Source organism: Myotis myotis, unplaced genomic scaffold, assembly GCF_014108235.1.
Source record: "Myotis myotis isolate mMyoMyo1 unplaced genomic scaffold, mMyoMyo1.p scaffold_m19_p_1, whole genome shotgun sequence".
In the NCBI taxonomy this organism is placed as follows: Eukaryota; Metazoa; Chordata; class Mammalia; order Chiroptera; family Vespertilionidae; genus Myotis; species Myotis myotis.
The window spans coordinates 12,836,658-12,853,763 of NW_023416313.1; the positions used below are offsets into that span (position 1 = coordinate 12,836,658).

At 38.4% G+C, this 17,106-nt stretch overlaps 1 protein-coding gene across 1 annotated transcript; it reads right to left on the reverse strand.

The window, feature by feature from the left end:
* Nucleotides 1-354: 354 nt before the first annotated feature.
* On the reverse strand, nt 355-14,474 carry LOC118660549 (non-histone chromosomal protein HMG-17-like). Its single transcript, XM_036318107.1, has 2 exons — nt 14,392-14,474; nt 355-649 (listed from the first exon to the last, which is right to left on the reverse strand). The coding sequence occupies exons 1-2, from the start codon at nt 14,472-14,474 to the stop codon at nt 355-357; spliced, it is 378 nt and encodes a 125-aa protein (XP_036174000.1).
* Nucleotides 14,475-17,106: the final 2,632 nt, after the last annotated feature.

Below are 17,106 nucleotides of genomic sequence, written 5' to 3' on the forward strand. Positions count from 1 at the left end.
GAGGGAGAAAAGGACATAAAAATAAATTTTAGTTCTCCCACACTACAAGGTATTTGTGCCAAGATGGCTAATGTGTGTCAACGTCAAGAGATCCTTCCTTCCAGAATCCAAGAGGAAGTTTCTCAAAACTAGAAAGGAAAGGTGTTTTTCCCCCAATGTCAGTCCAGCTTTGGAGACATTCTATTAGTACTATATGTCTGTTCCCCCAAAAATAACAATGATGTGTTCTGTGTGCTAAAAACATAGCTTAAAAAAAAGTGAAACAAAATTCTGCATTCTTATAAAACTTGATAAAAATAGTATTTCAAACTGTATAGTCACCAGATATACACAGCTATAAAAAATGCACACACTTCACTTGGCATCTCCAGCACATTCAGCTTTCTGTGCCTGGTCTGTTTTGGCATCTCCATCTTCTGCAGGGTTATTCTCATCCTTGCCAGCATCAACTTTCCCCTTTTTCCCTTTCGGTACTTTCTCTCCCTTCTTCCCAGAATCCTTTTTAGTCTTGGGCTCTGGCTTTGGAGGAGCAGGTTTAGCTGATAACCTGGTGGATCTTCTCTGTGGTTCGTCCTTTACCTTGGCCTTATCTCCTTTAGCATCCCCTTTAGCCTTTCTCTTAGGCCTGATATCGATGGTGGCGGGGCTTCTGGGTAGGATGCGGGGATGCAGCAGCACGGGCTTTGCTTGGTCCTCAGTCTGGGGGTTGTTCTCGCCTCCTCACACTCCATAGAATTTTCCATCAAGCAAGGAAGGGTGAGTAGGAATTACTTCTACTGACTCATTAGTACTATTTTAAGATTTATGGGAGGTCATTGATAGCAAATTTATTTGATAAGTCTTGCTTATTATCCAGTGTTAATCAACTTAAACATTAAGGGTTTTTAAGATTCATGTAAACAACCTTTTCAAATAAAAAGTGCTTTCCTAAAACAAACAAAAAATATTTAGTAAGAGAGCAGCATTGTTTTATATTTTTAAAAAAATGCTTTGTTGAGGCATGATTAATGTACAAAAAAGTGTACATATGTAATGTATATACCTTGAGTTTGGAGATAACTATATAATCATAAAATCATCATCATGATCTAGGTCATAGATCTGTTTATTACCTACAAATGTTTATTTCACCCTCTTATTTATTATTGTTACTAATATTTTGGGATAAGAACACAATGTAAGATTTCTATTTTTTGTAATACAATACAGCATATAATACAGTATTGTTAACTGCTGTATTATAGGCCATAGAGTAGATCTCGAGGACTTATTTGCACAATGGAAACTTTGTACCCTTCAATTAATACCTTCCCATAATCTCTAACCCCAGCCTCTGCCAGTCACAATTTCACTCTAATTTTCTGCAATCACCAGACCTGAAATTTTATCGTGGTTCTGTTACTCATTGTCTGTGTGGCTTTAAGGAAGTAACCTAGACTCTCTAGTTCTAGTCCCTCTTTTGTAAACAAAGGTATTTCCATGAAGATAAATTGGCATAAATCTGAGATAGATTTACAAAAATATCTTGTGCATATCTTTGTGTACTAAATAAATGTTTGTGTCCTTCCTTTTTGATTTCTTTAGTACTTAAGTCTGTATAAGTCTATTTGGTCTCATGAGCTTTTGTGCTTCAAATAGGCCTCCTCTACCTGAGCCCTTCCTGAGCAGAATGAAGAATCTCCATATTCTGCACTGTTGAAAGCCAACAGCCCTTCATAACATAGGGAACACTTGAATGTCCTCAACACTAGGAAAGTGAAAGAAATTTCCATTACTTGCAATTATTTCACTCGTAACAATTAGGTATTAATCTTAAGACTCATGATATTGAAATATAAGGAAGAAAAATCATAAGAAGGTGAAGGGAAAATCAGTGTGAGCTATTAAAAAGTTCCCTATTCATTTCTGAAATAAATTTAGTGTGCTTGTTTTCAAAAGAATTGCCACTTCGGGGGAGAGAGGAGAGAATCTATTAAAGGGGAAAAAAGTTTCTAAAGAAGTAGAGAGGTTCTTTTTATTTTCTTAAACTAATTTTCACTGCCAAGTATTGGCTCTTGGAAAATACGGTTAGCCAGCTATAAAGTCGTAACAGCAAATAATAAAAGCAATGAAATGTACAATTAAGGATCACACACCCCAGACAGCTTCTAGTTCATTAGTCATCCTCTTATCTCACCCCAGAAGGTTTCTCAATCTGTTTTTTACTCCAAGACTCAACTCCAGTGAAAGCGACGATAAGGTTCACTCTTTTTTATAGTGCTTCCTTGCACAAAGCGATGCTCTCTTAAAGATGAAGTTTAATGCTCCCTCATGAATTGCTTGTTCTTTTTAGACTTCTTTTCTGCTTGGTCAAGTTCTCTTTTTCTCAGTTGATGTTGTAAACTAGATCAGAAGTCATAGGGATTTTTATGGGATTCATGAGTAGAGGGAGTTCAAACCAAATTGTGTAAAATTTGGGAGAAGGGATTATTCTAGAATTTTTAAGTATTCTATATATCCAGAGCTGAATTCAGAGAGCCAGGGAAGCAAGAACCACATGTAGATGTACACATTCAAATTAAGAGGAAATGTGTACTCCTCTCAAAGTGGTGGTGGGCGATATAATCAAGTCCACTATAATTCCCTGGTCTTGGAATAATTACAGGATGTGAACAAAATGTGGGAATTACTCATCTATTCAGATTGGTGATGCAGGGAATGTGGGGCAATGGGAGGAAGGTCATATTTATTGTGAATCCTAGAGTGATGAGAAGTCACCCTTCTCTTCAAAGCATTCATTGTGAGCCAGAATGGTGGGGCCATGGATTCCATATGCCCAGGAGTAAGATACTTAGCAAAAATCTCAGGGACCTTCAGGACTTCTAACCTTTTTTTGATGCTATAGGATGACCATGTGGCCTTAACCAGTCACTTAGTTTATCCAGCTATAAATTAAGTGGGATTAGTGGTTAAATACTTTAAATTTCCTTCCGTAAGGGATCCATAAAAGCTTGGTGACAAGAGATGGAAATAGAAGATAACGGACTCTGGCCTATTGACCTTCACTGGTGGAGCCCCCTTCTTCTTGCCCTTTGGTTACCTTCCCAAGTCACTGTCCAGCATTGTGATGTTCTCTAACAAGCCTCCTCAAGTCATTCTTCCTCATTGCTGATTTGAGTTGTTAAGATTGTTCTCCTTAAATGTAAATTAGGAATGGCCTACTCCAAACCAATATTCCCATTTGATTCATTCTGTTTAGGGGACTTCCCTTTGTGTTTTCAAAGACACCTGTGCTCACCTTAGTATTAAAAGAAATGTAACTGTGCATTATAATGTGTTAGTTGTCTAGCCAGCTTTTAGAAGAGAGAAGGAAGTCTTAATAATCCCTTCAGCCTGACATTCAGCAAGAGATAAGAACATAGTAAATGTTTAATAAATGTTTGCTGGATGAATGAATAAAGGAATCAATGAGTGAATGAGCTCACATTTTGCTAACAGTCTGATTGTTATAAGTCTTCAGTTGTACCCAGATTATGATATTATTGAGTGCACCAGAAAGGTTAAGCCGCAATTGTAACTATGATCTCTATTTCAACTGCAAATAAGCACTGATTTTGTAGAAAAGTTTAGTATCATAAAAATCTTCTCCTGAGATTGATTTGTTCCCCAAATATACATCTGTGTCAAAATGCTGCAAAGTTCAGCAGAAAAGGAAGCAGAAATGATTCAAGGTGGGCTCAGAGAAGGTACCAAAGCAATGTCTCTCAGGATGATGAGGATTTTTAAGATCCAATGATCTTTTCAGTTTTTGGTAAAGTTGGATGAATTGATGCTTAAATGGAAGGGTAAATTTTACTGCTTTCAGTAAGATCCTTTCTCCTTGGTAATTCTCACTGTCTTTTCTCCACTGCAAACCCTTTTTAATTTGTACTATATTTTAATACTATGGTCATATGTTCATTGACCTACAGAAAAATTTATTCTGGTTAAAACAAATAGTGTTAACATTAGGGAAAACAGTAATGGGTATATTTGAGAACCAGGCTAAGTGCTTTCAGTTTTGGTATCCCATTTAAGTTCTATATTCTCATAAAGAAGACACTATTATCATTTTTTTAAAGATTAGAAAGTTAGAGGGTAAATAACTTGCCCAAGGTTTTGTAGTTAATGTCAGAGTTAGCACTCTTATCAAGGTCCCACTAACTTCAAACTCCATTCTTTAAATTATTTCATGCTGTTTCCCATGATAATAAACTCATGACAGTTGGAATTGATTTAGTCTAATAATCAGGAAATCCATGAAATAAAAAGTTTACAATGGTGAACACATCAAAAAATCAATTACTTGTCCGGATTTTTGGCTTATGACAATCTTGTGGGGCACTATAATATGTCTTCAGATATTAGGTTTTTCCATAAAAATTAGGGATTTTAGAAATTTTGGGATTCATTTTTTCAGATAATATTTTTGAGCATCTACCATGTGCTTGCTTTTGGGAGTTTGAAGAATAGCAGGAAAAAAATAAAATATTTGCTTTCAGGAAACTGAGAACATAATTGTAGATAACACAGACAAAATCTATGTCCTCATGAAACCATCTTTCCCCATATTGTATCAATTACAATTCAAGTGGAAGCAAATTATCCCATCTTATCTGAATAGTTGCTTCTCTCCTCCATTTCACTGCTTCTGTGTACTTCACCAGCTTTCAACACCCATTGGGACCCCATGTAAACATTCCTTTGAAAAAGAATGAAATTTTCAGAATGGAAGATAAAGTGCAATGGTTTAAAATACTTTTTGGAACCCACACTTTTTCTGAGTGGACAATATTGAAGTAATACAGTTTCTGCTTTAGTAAAATGGTAATGAAACTTTATGTTCAATTATTATATGAGAATTAGAGAATTGTTAATGATAATTGTGTCTCAAAAGTTTGTGAATTATTTAGTGAACTCAATATATGTTTCATTAACTCACTCAAATTACATAGTATGAACAATGCCTCCTGGAAGTCAAATCATCATGTGCACAGCCTAAGCCCCTGTGGACATGGTAGATCAGTAACCAACCATGACAAGTCATGACCTGCTTCATTTAGAAAACATATTTTTATTTTTTGTTTGTTTGTTGTTGTTTTTTTTTCAAAGAGAATATTAGCCACTGACACATCATGCATTTATGAGCTAATAGCTTCTCCTCCTTCATATGCTTCTAGGTGTTGGTAGATGAGTTATTCCCGGAATAGTGAATTTTTAAATCTTTGAATCTAAGAATGACCCCATTTATCAAGCAGTCCCACGTGGTTTATAGGATACTTGGACAACTTTGAATAGTTATTGGCGACGAAGGCATATTTTAAGTATATAGCCCATTACCTGCAACCTTTGGGATTCATAGGGTATAAGATTTGTGGCTTGGTGTGTGGTGCGTGATGTTGAACTTGCCTGAAATGTAGAAATAGCTCATTTTTTTTTCAGGTGTGAATTCAAGTCAGCTGTCATGGAAGGTAAATGTGCAGGGAGATTGAGGTACTTATGACAGTGATTTACTTTAACTGTGCCCACAACAACAAAGGATCTTACACAAATTCAGATACTGACTCTGTAGGTCTGAAGAGAGGCCCAAGATTTGATTTTTTTTTTTCAGGTTGCTGATATGATGCTGATCCTTAGAACTCATGTTCAGTGGTAAGGAATAGCTAATAAATGAACCTGCTGGACTACCCATGAATCACAGCTTTTGGTTTTTTTTTCTTTTTTGTTGCACACACAGTAATTTTAATTAAGGTTTTAAAGAAACAACTTAAAATGTATAGTTATAATTGAATGTGTTTTGTGAAGAAAATGTATGCAATAGTGAGGTTCGCAGTTTGAGATTAAGAAACTCTCACTTGATATATAACCCTCATCAATATCAGGGGTTTATTGTATACATTTGGGGAACTTCTTTATGAATATCATCTTATTTGGACCTTGCCACCAATGTGGGTCAGACCAGCCCATTTCTAGCACATTTTTTGCAGATAATTCAAGTAAGAAACAGTAGTAAGCAACACCTATAGGATCACACAAAGCACTGTGATAAAGCAGGAGCTGAACCTATGGGTCTCTGTTCTTATTCTGGTAGCAGATCCACTTAACAAAATGGTTTTCATTTTATTCTTCTAAAATCCTGGAGATTTGTCGCTTTGCTTTACATAGCATATGTTTAAACTAAAATTATTATGGATGCTCATAATGTACTTACTTATTATTAATGTCATTATCACCCAAAACAAGCAATGCCAATACTTCTGACAAGCACTTATTATGTTTAAGGAATATTTTTGTGTATGTGTGTTTGCACTAGATATGCAAAGGAACATAGGAGTCAAGTTCTGCCACTCCACTACCATGCAAATGATTTTAATAACTACAGAAGAGATTGGAAATATCAAATTATAAATATAAAATTAAATGAGTTAAGGTTGTTTTGTTAGTGCTAAGTACCTAATAAATACTCAAATAATGTTACTATCATACAAGTGTCTTAACACATGTTATAGAATATTGAAGCATCTAGTAGTCAAGGAAAGTGTGAAAGAAGAGGCAAGATTTTTAATGGCTCTTGGGAAGGAATGAAATCACAGTGGTTAAGAGCCAAGATCTGGAGTCTGGCTGCCTGGATTTGAATTACAACCCAACCACTCATACTATATAAATTTGGGTTAAATAACTTCTGAGAATTAACGCTTAGTCTTAGTTTCCTCGCCAGTAAATTGGTGAGAAAATAATAAGCTCTACATTGGAGGGTGTTGAGAAAATTAAATAAGATACTCAAAATACTTAGTTATTGCCTGTGCATGGTAAATACTCTGTAGTCAGAGCTAACTTTATTGAGAATTTACTTCATTCTAAACACTACTTACATGTGTCAACTCATTTCATTTTCACAGCAACCCTATGTATGAAGTGGTGCATTATTACTCACATTTTAAAGCTACAGTGGATACTGCAGTTCAGTGAGATTAAATGTCTAATTTTTGGAATTGTGAGAGCTATGATTGAAACCCAGGTATCTGGCCCCAAACATGGGTTCATTACTAAACTATATCGACTGTATAGTATGTTTGCATCAGTTCTACTACTGTTGTTCCTACTATTTTTGGTTGATATTTTTTGTTCTTTTTATTATATGCCAGTAAAATTTTATCAAGGTCGACAAAAGTGAGATGAAGAGAGGTGAGTACTAGTGTGAGTAAAGAGAGAATGGCCTGATAGGAGCCTCTGGGCCAGTTTGACGGAGGTGAAGGGCTTGTGGAAACTAGGTTGGAGAGGGAGGTTGTCACCAGACCAAAGAAGATCTTTAATAGCATACTCATATGATAGGGCTTTGTTCTGAGGAAATTGGGGTGTTTTGAATGTTTCTTGGTAAGGGAATGATTAAATTGCATTACTGTTTACAATAAATTAAAGTGGGGGAGAGGGGAGAAGCAAGGAGACCAGTTGGACATATACGTGGATTTTAGTGAATTCACTCATTTATTCATTCATTGATCACCACTTATGTGCCCCACCTACTTTAAGGCACATGAGTAGTACAGCCAAAAAGGTGTGAACTATGCCCAGGACAACAGATACAATCACAGACCCACAAACACACACTTGGTACACTGAAAAACACACACATAAAATGTCGCTATAAAGTAATGAGGCTAATTGCACAAGGTTATTGTGGAATCTATCTTATTGTGTTATAGCCTTGGCTCATGTATAAGAAATATATCAGAAAATAAAAGACAGGAAATTATTCACACTCTTTAGAAGTTCTTCTATGTGACTCACTTAGTGAATATGTGATGGAAGGAAGTTTTATAGTGAGGAAATTTCTATCAGTCACAGCTTTTATAACTGCCTATTGATGATATACACAGCTCCATAATGGCAGTGCTAAAATTGGCTTTTACTTCTCTAAACCATCATTGTATTGAGCCATGTAACCAGAAAATCACAATGTGGTGATCTTTCTCTACACTAATCCTTCCATGAGCGCTTAATGACTTGTCTGTTCATCTCGGAGATAATAAACCTTGCATTGACGCAATAGCTGTATGGTGACTTTGCATAAATCATTATTTGTAAAAGTGAAAGAAAACCTATAGAGAGGAGCCCAGGACTGGGATTGCTCAACTTTCAAGAATTAGCTCTGATAATTGCCGTGAGTGCATTAAGAATGCACTGAACAAGTAGATGCAGGCCAAAAAGTAAATATTATCTCAAACTGATCAATATAACAACTTCCGCCAGAGGAAAGGTGATTATTAAATATCCTAGCAAGGTTTGAGCAAAACAACATTGTCATGAAATGCCTGCTAGGAAAGCAAAGGGGATACAAGCGAAGCATTGAGAGTGACTGTTCCATAGCTAAAAATCAAGGTGACGTGTTGTAAGAAAGTGCATGTGCAAAAGAGTTATGTTATTCATATAGTACAACTTACAATTTTCAAGCTAGTTATTTACAATAATTTAAAAATATGATTTTAATTCATATAGAGTCTCAAGGCAGGAAGCCTAATGGTTTCCCAAACAAGATTTTCACTGTCCTGTTTTCTAGCCCTTCTCCCTCTACACCCTAGTCACTGCTGAATCACTCCATTTCTTAGCATCCTACCAACTAAGCTAAGAGAACACAAATATTTTCTTGAAGCATATATAGATAGAATTTCCCCCGAACACAGATTTACAAGAAAACAAGACAGAAAATTGAAGAGTGATAGGATGTAGTACTATATTTAGGCCAGTTGCCTTATTTCTATTAGACTTATTCTAATTTATCTTAGGCTCTTGTCCCAGGGGCTGATTTTGTTTTTCAAATAGCAGACAGTCTTACAGGCAGGTAGCTCAGCTAGCAGAAAATACCCTCAGATGAATCAATACAAAGCCAGGACAGAAAATGCTAACCCCGGAAACAGAAGAGTAAGCACCGCACTGCAGAGCTAGAAGCTGATAGAGTATCATGCTGATGGACTAGCAAATGGTTCAGAGCCTGCACAGGAGGATTTTTTTTTCACCCCCCTCATTTTATTATTTCTACTCTTTACACCCTTTTCTGCTTCCTCCTTTATGCCTCCTCCCCCCAATTTCTCTTCCTCTCTCCCTTCCTTTTTTCTCTCTTTATCTTTCCTTTTAATCCTCCTACCTGGATTGTTGCAATTGTCTTCTAACTGGTTTCCCTGATTCTTTTTTTTTTTTTTTTTTCGCCCTTTGGTCTGTGCTCAGCACTGCAGCCATTTTAGGACACAGGTCAGTTCATACCACTCCTCCATAGAACACCCTGCCTCGCTCACCATTTCATCCACGTCTGCGCTAAAGCCTGCACTGAAGTTGTAAGGTCCTACACGATCAAACCCTTTGTTCAGTTGCCAAGCTCGTCTCTTCCTTCTCACTTCCACACATGGCAGCCCACTCCCACTTGGAGATTTTTAAAAAGTATATTTTTATTGACTACTGAGAGGAAGGAAGAGGGATAGAGAGATAGAGACATCAATGATGAGAGAGAATCATTGATCGGCTGCCTCCTGCACGCCTCCTACTGTGGGAGATCGAACCTGCAACCCAGGCATGTGCCCTTGACTGGATTCAAACCAGGGACCTTTCAGTCCACAGACCAAGGCTCTATCCACTGAGCCAAACCAGCTAGAGCCCCACTTAGAGATTTTTTAAAAAATACATTATTGGTTCTTCCCTTAATATCAGAATGACTGACTCGCTCACCTTCAAATCTTTGCTTAAGTCTCACCTTATCAATAACTACTGACCACCCTGTTTAAAATAAAAATCAACTCTCCTGCCCCTCCCTCAACCCTGGCATTCTTGATTTTCTTTACCCTATTCTTTTTAGCATAGTACCTAATTTACTTATTTATTATGATTATTGTTTATTGTCATTCTTCTCCCACTAGAATATAAGCTCAATTAAAATGGGATCTTTGTTTCTGCAAAGATTTATTCCCTGAGCCTAGACTAGTGCCTGAGAAAAGCATAAGTGTTTGCTGAGTAAGTGAAGGTAGCCTATTTTCAAGGAGAGAGACAAGGTGATAAAATGCAGTGCAATTGATAAATGTGATGATAGAGAGCTGTAGTTATTTTAAAAACAAAAATCAAAAATGTCCTTTTTTGTTAGCATGCACATGGAGACAAACCTGAAGAGATGTTCAGTAAATGGTAACACTAATGCGGGAGTTGGTAATTGTTTGTAAGTTCAACAAGCAGGTTAGATTATCAAGAAAATGGATACCATTCACAATAGAAAGGATAGCATATGATGTGTGAGAAAACAAGCCATATATTGTCTATATATATTACAAAGGAGACTGCAAACAATTTGCATGGGTATATTACAGGAAACCTACAGGGTACAGTCAGCATTGAGGTTGTATGGGTGGAAAGAGGTTAAATTCATCTCAAAGACAATAGGAAATCATTGAAGAGCTCTAAGTAGAGGAAGAATGATCGTATTTGAATTTTTAAATATAATATATATTATAGCATTCAGTAGATAGGAGAAAGGTACTGAGGCTAAGAAGCTATCTATAGGCAATGGAATCAGAGAGCTGAAGGGTGACATCTGAGAAACATTTGAAAGGAGACCCTAGCATAGTTGAGTGACTGATGGCATATGATATGAAATGAACAAGGATCAGTCTAAGATAATTCTGAAATTTTTAGTCTGAGTTACCTGTTGGATTGTGATGCTATTAGCTTTAAATAGAAAAGGAAGATATAAGCAGATTTGAGGAAATGTTTTTTAAAGAAATGTTGAGTTTGTGGTGCTAGAGAACTTCCAAGAGGAGTTATGAGCTAATAAAAATAAATGAATTAACTGGTGGAACTTTAGAAGTCTGGGAGGATAACAATGGAGATTTGAACAGGGTTTGTTAATGACAGTTAAATCACTATGATTAGTGTCCTGGTCCCCACAGAATCTGCAAAGTGATAAGAGAGGTTGGTGCTCTGGGGACAGTTACTGTTTAATATTCCCTGTAAATGGGATATTGAATGAATAATCAATGATTTAGGAAGATAAGATGAAAGCCAGGAAAGGAGGGAATGGCTACATGATTAGACACATGGAGAGGCCATGGGAGACAAGGAATGTTGAGCCCAAGTGTTTGCCCAACTTACTAAAAAAAATTCAGGGGAGCTATGGGGGTGGAAGCCAAACTATAGTGTATTGAGAAGTCTAAGGGATATTCAGAGATGATAATTATAGGTGGTCTTCAAGAAACAATCTGTGAAAGGAAGCATAGGAATAAAGCAGTGATTTAATTTGGACATAGGATAGAGGATAGCTGTTCCTGACCTTGCACAAAGGGGCCCATTCTGTGGGGGGAATAGTAGGAGTTAGGATACAGATAATAGGTAGAGGAATAAGTCCCCACCCCCCAAAAAAGAAGGCATGTTCTCTGAAGTTTAGAGGAAAGGATGGTGGTGTTTATAATTAAATACGTAGGAAAATTAGAGTTTTACGGAATCAATACGTAACTTTCTCCTGCCTTGTTCCCTGAGTTCAGAACCAAATGAAGAATAACACTGAGGCAGAGAGGTGAAACTCAACATGAAAGCTTTATAAATGATGCACGGATTGGAGAATGAGGTATGAGGTAGGGGCACAAGGATTTGGTAATACTCTATCTCTGAATTAGACAGCCATGCAGGGACTGGGCATCTGGATGCCTCCAAAACTCCCCACACAAAATGTGAACCTTTCTGCAGACAGATGGATCTTGAAGAGAGAAAGGGGTTGAGATGGGCATGCCCAGTCCTTCCTGCCATACTAGCCAATCAGTTAATTCAGAAAACATGAGGCCAGTGATCTAGGGAGTCTCCTTTCCACAGACAATTTTGTGAGGTTGAGGGAATTCCCATTTCTATTTATTATTTGAAGCGGAAAGTGAAGTCCTTCTGTGTCTGAGGAAGGTGAGAAAATGGCTAGGAGGGCTGGGGAAGCATAGTGATGTCCACTGTGAGAAATATGAGTGATGCAGGTATATAAGGATCTGTTGAGGGAACCTGAAGTCCAGCTGAGGACAGGGAGTATATAGTTGCAATGGCCCTTTTCCAGAAAGCCTGGCAGATATTGTGTAGGAAATAAATGTTTTAATTTATACTGAACTGAGTTCTTTCATGGGAGTTGAAGTGGTAGCAAAAGAATGCTATATAATAAAAGGATAATATGCAAATATACCAAATGGCAGAACAACCAATCAAAGCGTAATATGCTAATGATATGCTAAGTTTGCTCAACTGCTCGCTATGATGTGCACTAACCACTAGGGGGCAGATGCTCTAACCAGTAGGTTAGCTTGCTGCTGGGGTCTGGCCTGATCAAGACTGACAGAGGTGAGCTGTATATGCCCTGGAGCCCTCCCACAGTCCCTCCCTGGCCCCATCATGCACTGGTGGGGTCCCTTAGCCTGGCCTGCGCCCTCTCGCAATCCAGGACCTCTCAGGGGATGTCGGAGAGCTGGTTTCAGCCTGATACCACAGGCCACTCCCCTTGGGAGGGCACCAGATGTAGGGCTAATGGCTGGGGAGCGCTGCTGCAGCAGCATAAGCCTCTCCCGATCTGGACTGATGGGGCGCAAGCCCGCGACAGGCACAATGGGGCCGGGATGAGCAGAAGCAGCAGGTAGGAGCTGCAGGCAGCATTGGACTGTTGGTTTCGGTCAGATCCCTGCAGGCTCCCCAGAGGGACCCCAACCATGCATGAATTCGTGCACCAGGCCTCTAGTGGTTGAAATAATACATTATGATGTCTAGACTTGTCTTTCAGTTCTCAATTGCTACAAAACAAATAACCACTAAACTTAATGGCTTAAAATAATTATAATTTTCCCAGCCAGCATGGCTCAGTGGTTGAGCATTGACCTATGAACCAGGAGGTCATGGTTTTATTCCCAGTCAGGGCACATGCCTGGGTTGCAGGCTTGATCTCCAGTGTGGGGCATGCAGAATGATGATTCTCTCTCATGATTGATGTTTTTATCTCTCTCTCCTTCTCCCTTCTTCTCTGAAACCAATACAAATATATATATATATATATATATATATATATATATATATATATATATATATATATATATAAATTTATTGTTTTTCTGCCAATAATTCAGGAAGGCCCACCTGAAAAGTTCTTCTATTCAAATGGCATCATGTAGGTCACTCATTTGGCTGCATTCAGCTGGACCTAGGCAGGTCTGGAAGGTCCAAGATTAATCCATGCACATGTCTACCACCCCAACTAGTCTCTCTTTCTCTCACTGCCTCTTCTATTTCCTCCCTCCATCTCTTTCTCCCTCTCTACTTTGTGCCTCATTATTTAATAGTCTAGCTAGCTCCTCAGTAGCATGGAGGTTGGCTTCCCTGGAGAGCACTGAGGCGGGAGCTGCCAGGGCTCTTCAAAGTAAGGTCTGAAATGAGCACGTCACATCTGCACATTCCATTAATTACAAGGCCAGCCCAGATTCAAAGAGAATGATTGAAATGTATCCCCACCCCTTTCTTAGAAGATCAGCTGCATATGTAGAGAGGAGAGCAATTTATCACAGCCTCCTTAGAAGACTGTCTACCAAAATGGGAGTAGGGGAAGAAAACAAATGCAGCCAGGTTCCACAAGTACAAAGAAAAAACCTGGGATGCCACTTGTTCATAGAGGAGGTTAATCATCAGAGTTTACCTTGGCAGTGAAGTTCTTCTTTCCACAGAGGAAACTGGAGTATTTTTTCTATAAGGCAGAATATCTTTTACAGTGTCATGGATTTTCTAGCAAAAATTTGAGGGCTTAGGGAAAAAAGTAATGTGTTTGAAATTTCATTTTGATGTTCAGACTCAGCTCACTCTGAGCAGTAAAAGTAGTTTGGACATGGAAGTGTCACACTAGATTAGGCTCTACTTGGCCTTTTGGGAGATGGTGAAAGTAAGGTTTGCCATGAAAACATGTAAGAATTAGAATCTCACAGGTAAGGTTGCTCTCCCAGAAATACATGAAGTTGGTATAGTAGATGCAGAATATCCTCTTCTTTCCGGGGCTTGCAACCTTTATGGCTGCACTCAACTCCCTTTTGAACCCAGGAGTATTGATTATGGAGGGCTTGTCATGCATGCCATGCTATTGTTCTAGGAACTTTTGGCTCTCCTTTGATTTTCTGACCAGAGTGTATTATTCCACTTTGACCCTCCATGTAATTCCTCTGTCTGTCCCTTAAGGTTTTAGATTCTGCACTGGATATGAGTCTCCATCTCCACCTCCATTCTAGTTCAGAGGAACTTTTTTTTTCATATCTTTTTATTTTAGACCAATTAAATTTTCATCTTTGGGCCTATGAAAAATTGAACTACACATTCGTGGGACTTCCCTTCACCACTTACCTGAGATTATGCCAAGGTCTGGGGGTTATTACAAAGTACCAATGTACTGGTTCTGCTGAAAAGTACATGGTCCCAGCCTCCATGGTCCACTGTGCATTTAAGGAATTTTTAGTAAGATTGTGAGCCCTGATCCTTAGCATCTAGCTTTCCTGGGACACTATGTGGTCATTCACCAAATTTTCATCCCATCATCTAGTATTATAAGTAAGCAGCAGACAGGGAAGCTAGCATGCAGCTGTGTTTCCTACCAACTCTCTCCCAACTCTTTTCTAAGAAAATCTCTTCTAGTTGTTGGGTATCCCTTCTTATCCTACTATTGTTTTTAAAATATTTTTATTAATTTTTAGAAAGAGAGGAAAGGGGAGGAGAGAGAGAGAGAGAGAGAGAGAGAGAGAGAGAGAGAGAGAGACATCAATGTGAGAGTGGAACATTGATTGGCTGCGTCCTGCATGGCCCCTACTGGGGATCGAGTCCTCAGCCTGGGTATGTGTTCTGGGAACTGAACTGGCAACTTTTTGTTTCATGGGACAACACCCAACCAACTGAGCCACACTGGCCAGGGCAAGCTCTACTATTCTTAATGAGCTTAACTTTTTGACTATAAAAGCCAGGTGTCTTGTCACAACTCTTTCTTGGTTTGAGACTGTTGCCTGCTTCAATAAGGGCAAAGGATATGGAAGAGATGGAGAGAGAAATTTTAATTAATAATGCAATAGTCTTCCTGCCACATTTCCCCATCACTCCCAATTAGGGATAATTTCTCCATGTGTCTCTACCTCCCAAAAGGACCACTAGTCCATTAAACAGTCCCATGGAAGTGACTAAGATCATTCAAAAGACTGAGAGAAGACCTTTGGGCTCCTATAATCCTCATCGCTGGTATATGTGTTCATTTCAATAGTGGCCTTCTCTAGAAAATGCCTCATTCTGTTAGTCATTTAAGGAAATTACTCCAATGACATATTTTAATAAAGAAAGAATCGGAGAAAGAATAGGCAGATGAGGGTGGGCAGGGCAGGGTAGGGTTATCTGACTATTATACTTAACTATTGGATAATTCAATATGTTGTAGAATGGGGTTTGTTGATGTGCCCACTTTGGCTCAAATAACAAAAATACTAATATTTAAATATAACTTTACAATATATTAAGCACTTATCTATACACAATTTTAATGGAACAGGGATTCCAAGCTCATTGCTATTCAAAGTAATTTAGTCACCTTTTCTTCCCACTATTACAGAAATCCTATTGAAAAACATAATAGACATAAATTGTTACTTGTCCTTGAACAATACAGACAGTGGAGCTCACTACTGCATGAGGCCGAGTAATTTAAATGTAAAGCTCTAGTTATTCAGAATAATTTTAAAAATATATTTTTATTGATTTCATAGAGGAAGGGAGAGGGTGACAGAGATAGAAACATCAATGATGAGAGAGAATCATTGATTGGCTGCCCCTTGCACACATGCCCCCTACTGGGGACTAAGCCTGCAATCCCAGGCATGTGCCTGACCTAAAATCAAACTTAGGTCGATGCTCAACCACTGAGCTACACCAGCCAGGCAAGAATTTCTGTTTTTAACCGAGCCAATAACTATATCATGCTAAATTCCATTCATTGACTTCAGTGTGGTGCTTAGAAAAAGAGCCAGTCTTTGGATTTAAGCACACATTTATCAAAACTGCAACTTAGCTACTTACTGTGTGTGATTTGGGTCAAATGGCATGGACTTCTGAGTATCCACTGGCTTACCTGTAAATTGCTGATAATCTACTGACCACACAAGATTGTTTTGAGTAATAAAAGAATGGTAAACTATGAACTTTATAGGTAATAGCTCACTTAATCCTCACCCAACAGAGGGTACTTCATGATGCACATGACCAATGGCTCCATGTAATGTACCAGTTTCCCATGAAGGCTCCAAACCACTGCTTGCAATGTGTGTTCGCTTCATGCAGACTTCTCCCCTTTCATGCACTCTTCCCAACCTACTAAAACCATGCAACCAGGTGATCTCATGCTTTACAACTGAGCAACAATCAGGGGTCAATACCCACTGAGTAAGGACCTACCTAATGTTGGTGTAGAGCTCATGTATCAGTTTTGCAGACATTTCCCTGGCTTGGGGGGGTTTCTCTTTATTTCTGAGTTCTGTTAAGATCCGTGTTATTGATTTTATTGATATTTGCCTCAACAGCCTGTTTCTCTTCCTACATCTGGCATCACCATGCATGGCGCCCCATCTTCCCAGTTATTTGTGTCAGAAATAGGGGATCATCTTTGCCTTCGTCCTTAGCCTAAATGCCACATTCCATCAATCTCTAAATTCTATTAACCCACCAGCAAATCATATCTTAGATCTGTCCCCTTCTCTCCATCACCCCTGCCACCTGGTCCAGACTTGAACCAACACTTCCTGGAGTGATTCCAATAGCTTCCCAAATGAATGATGTCAAGTCAACTAAAAAACTTATACAATGAAATTATAACCCAGCCTCTATTTAAGGAAACGGAAGTCTCTGCAATTAATATTTTTACTAATATTTCTACCCCACTGCCCCCTCCTCTTTTTCTTTTTCCTTTTGATTTTAAGCGGTAAGTTTTAAGTTACCTAGGAAATTGACTTATGTAGAACCCGTATTTCCTAAGTGTGCTGAACACAAAAGGGGAAAAATGCAGTGTTTTTATTCAGATTGATGTTTGCA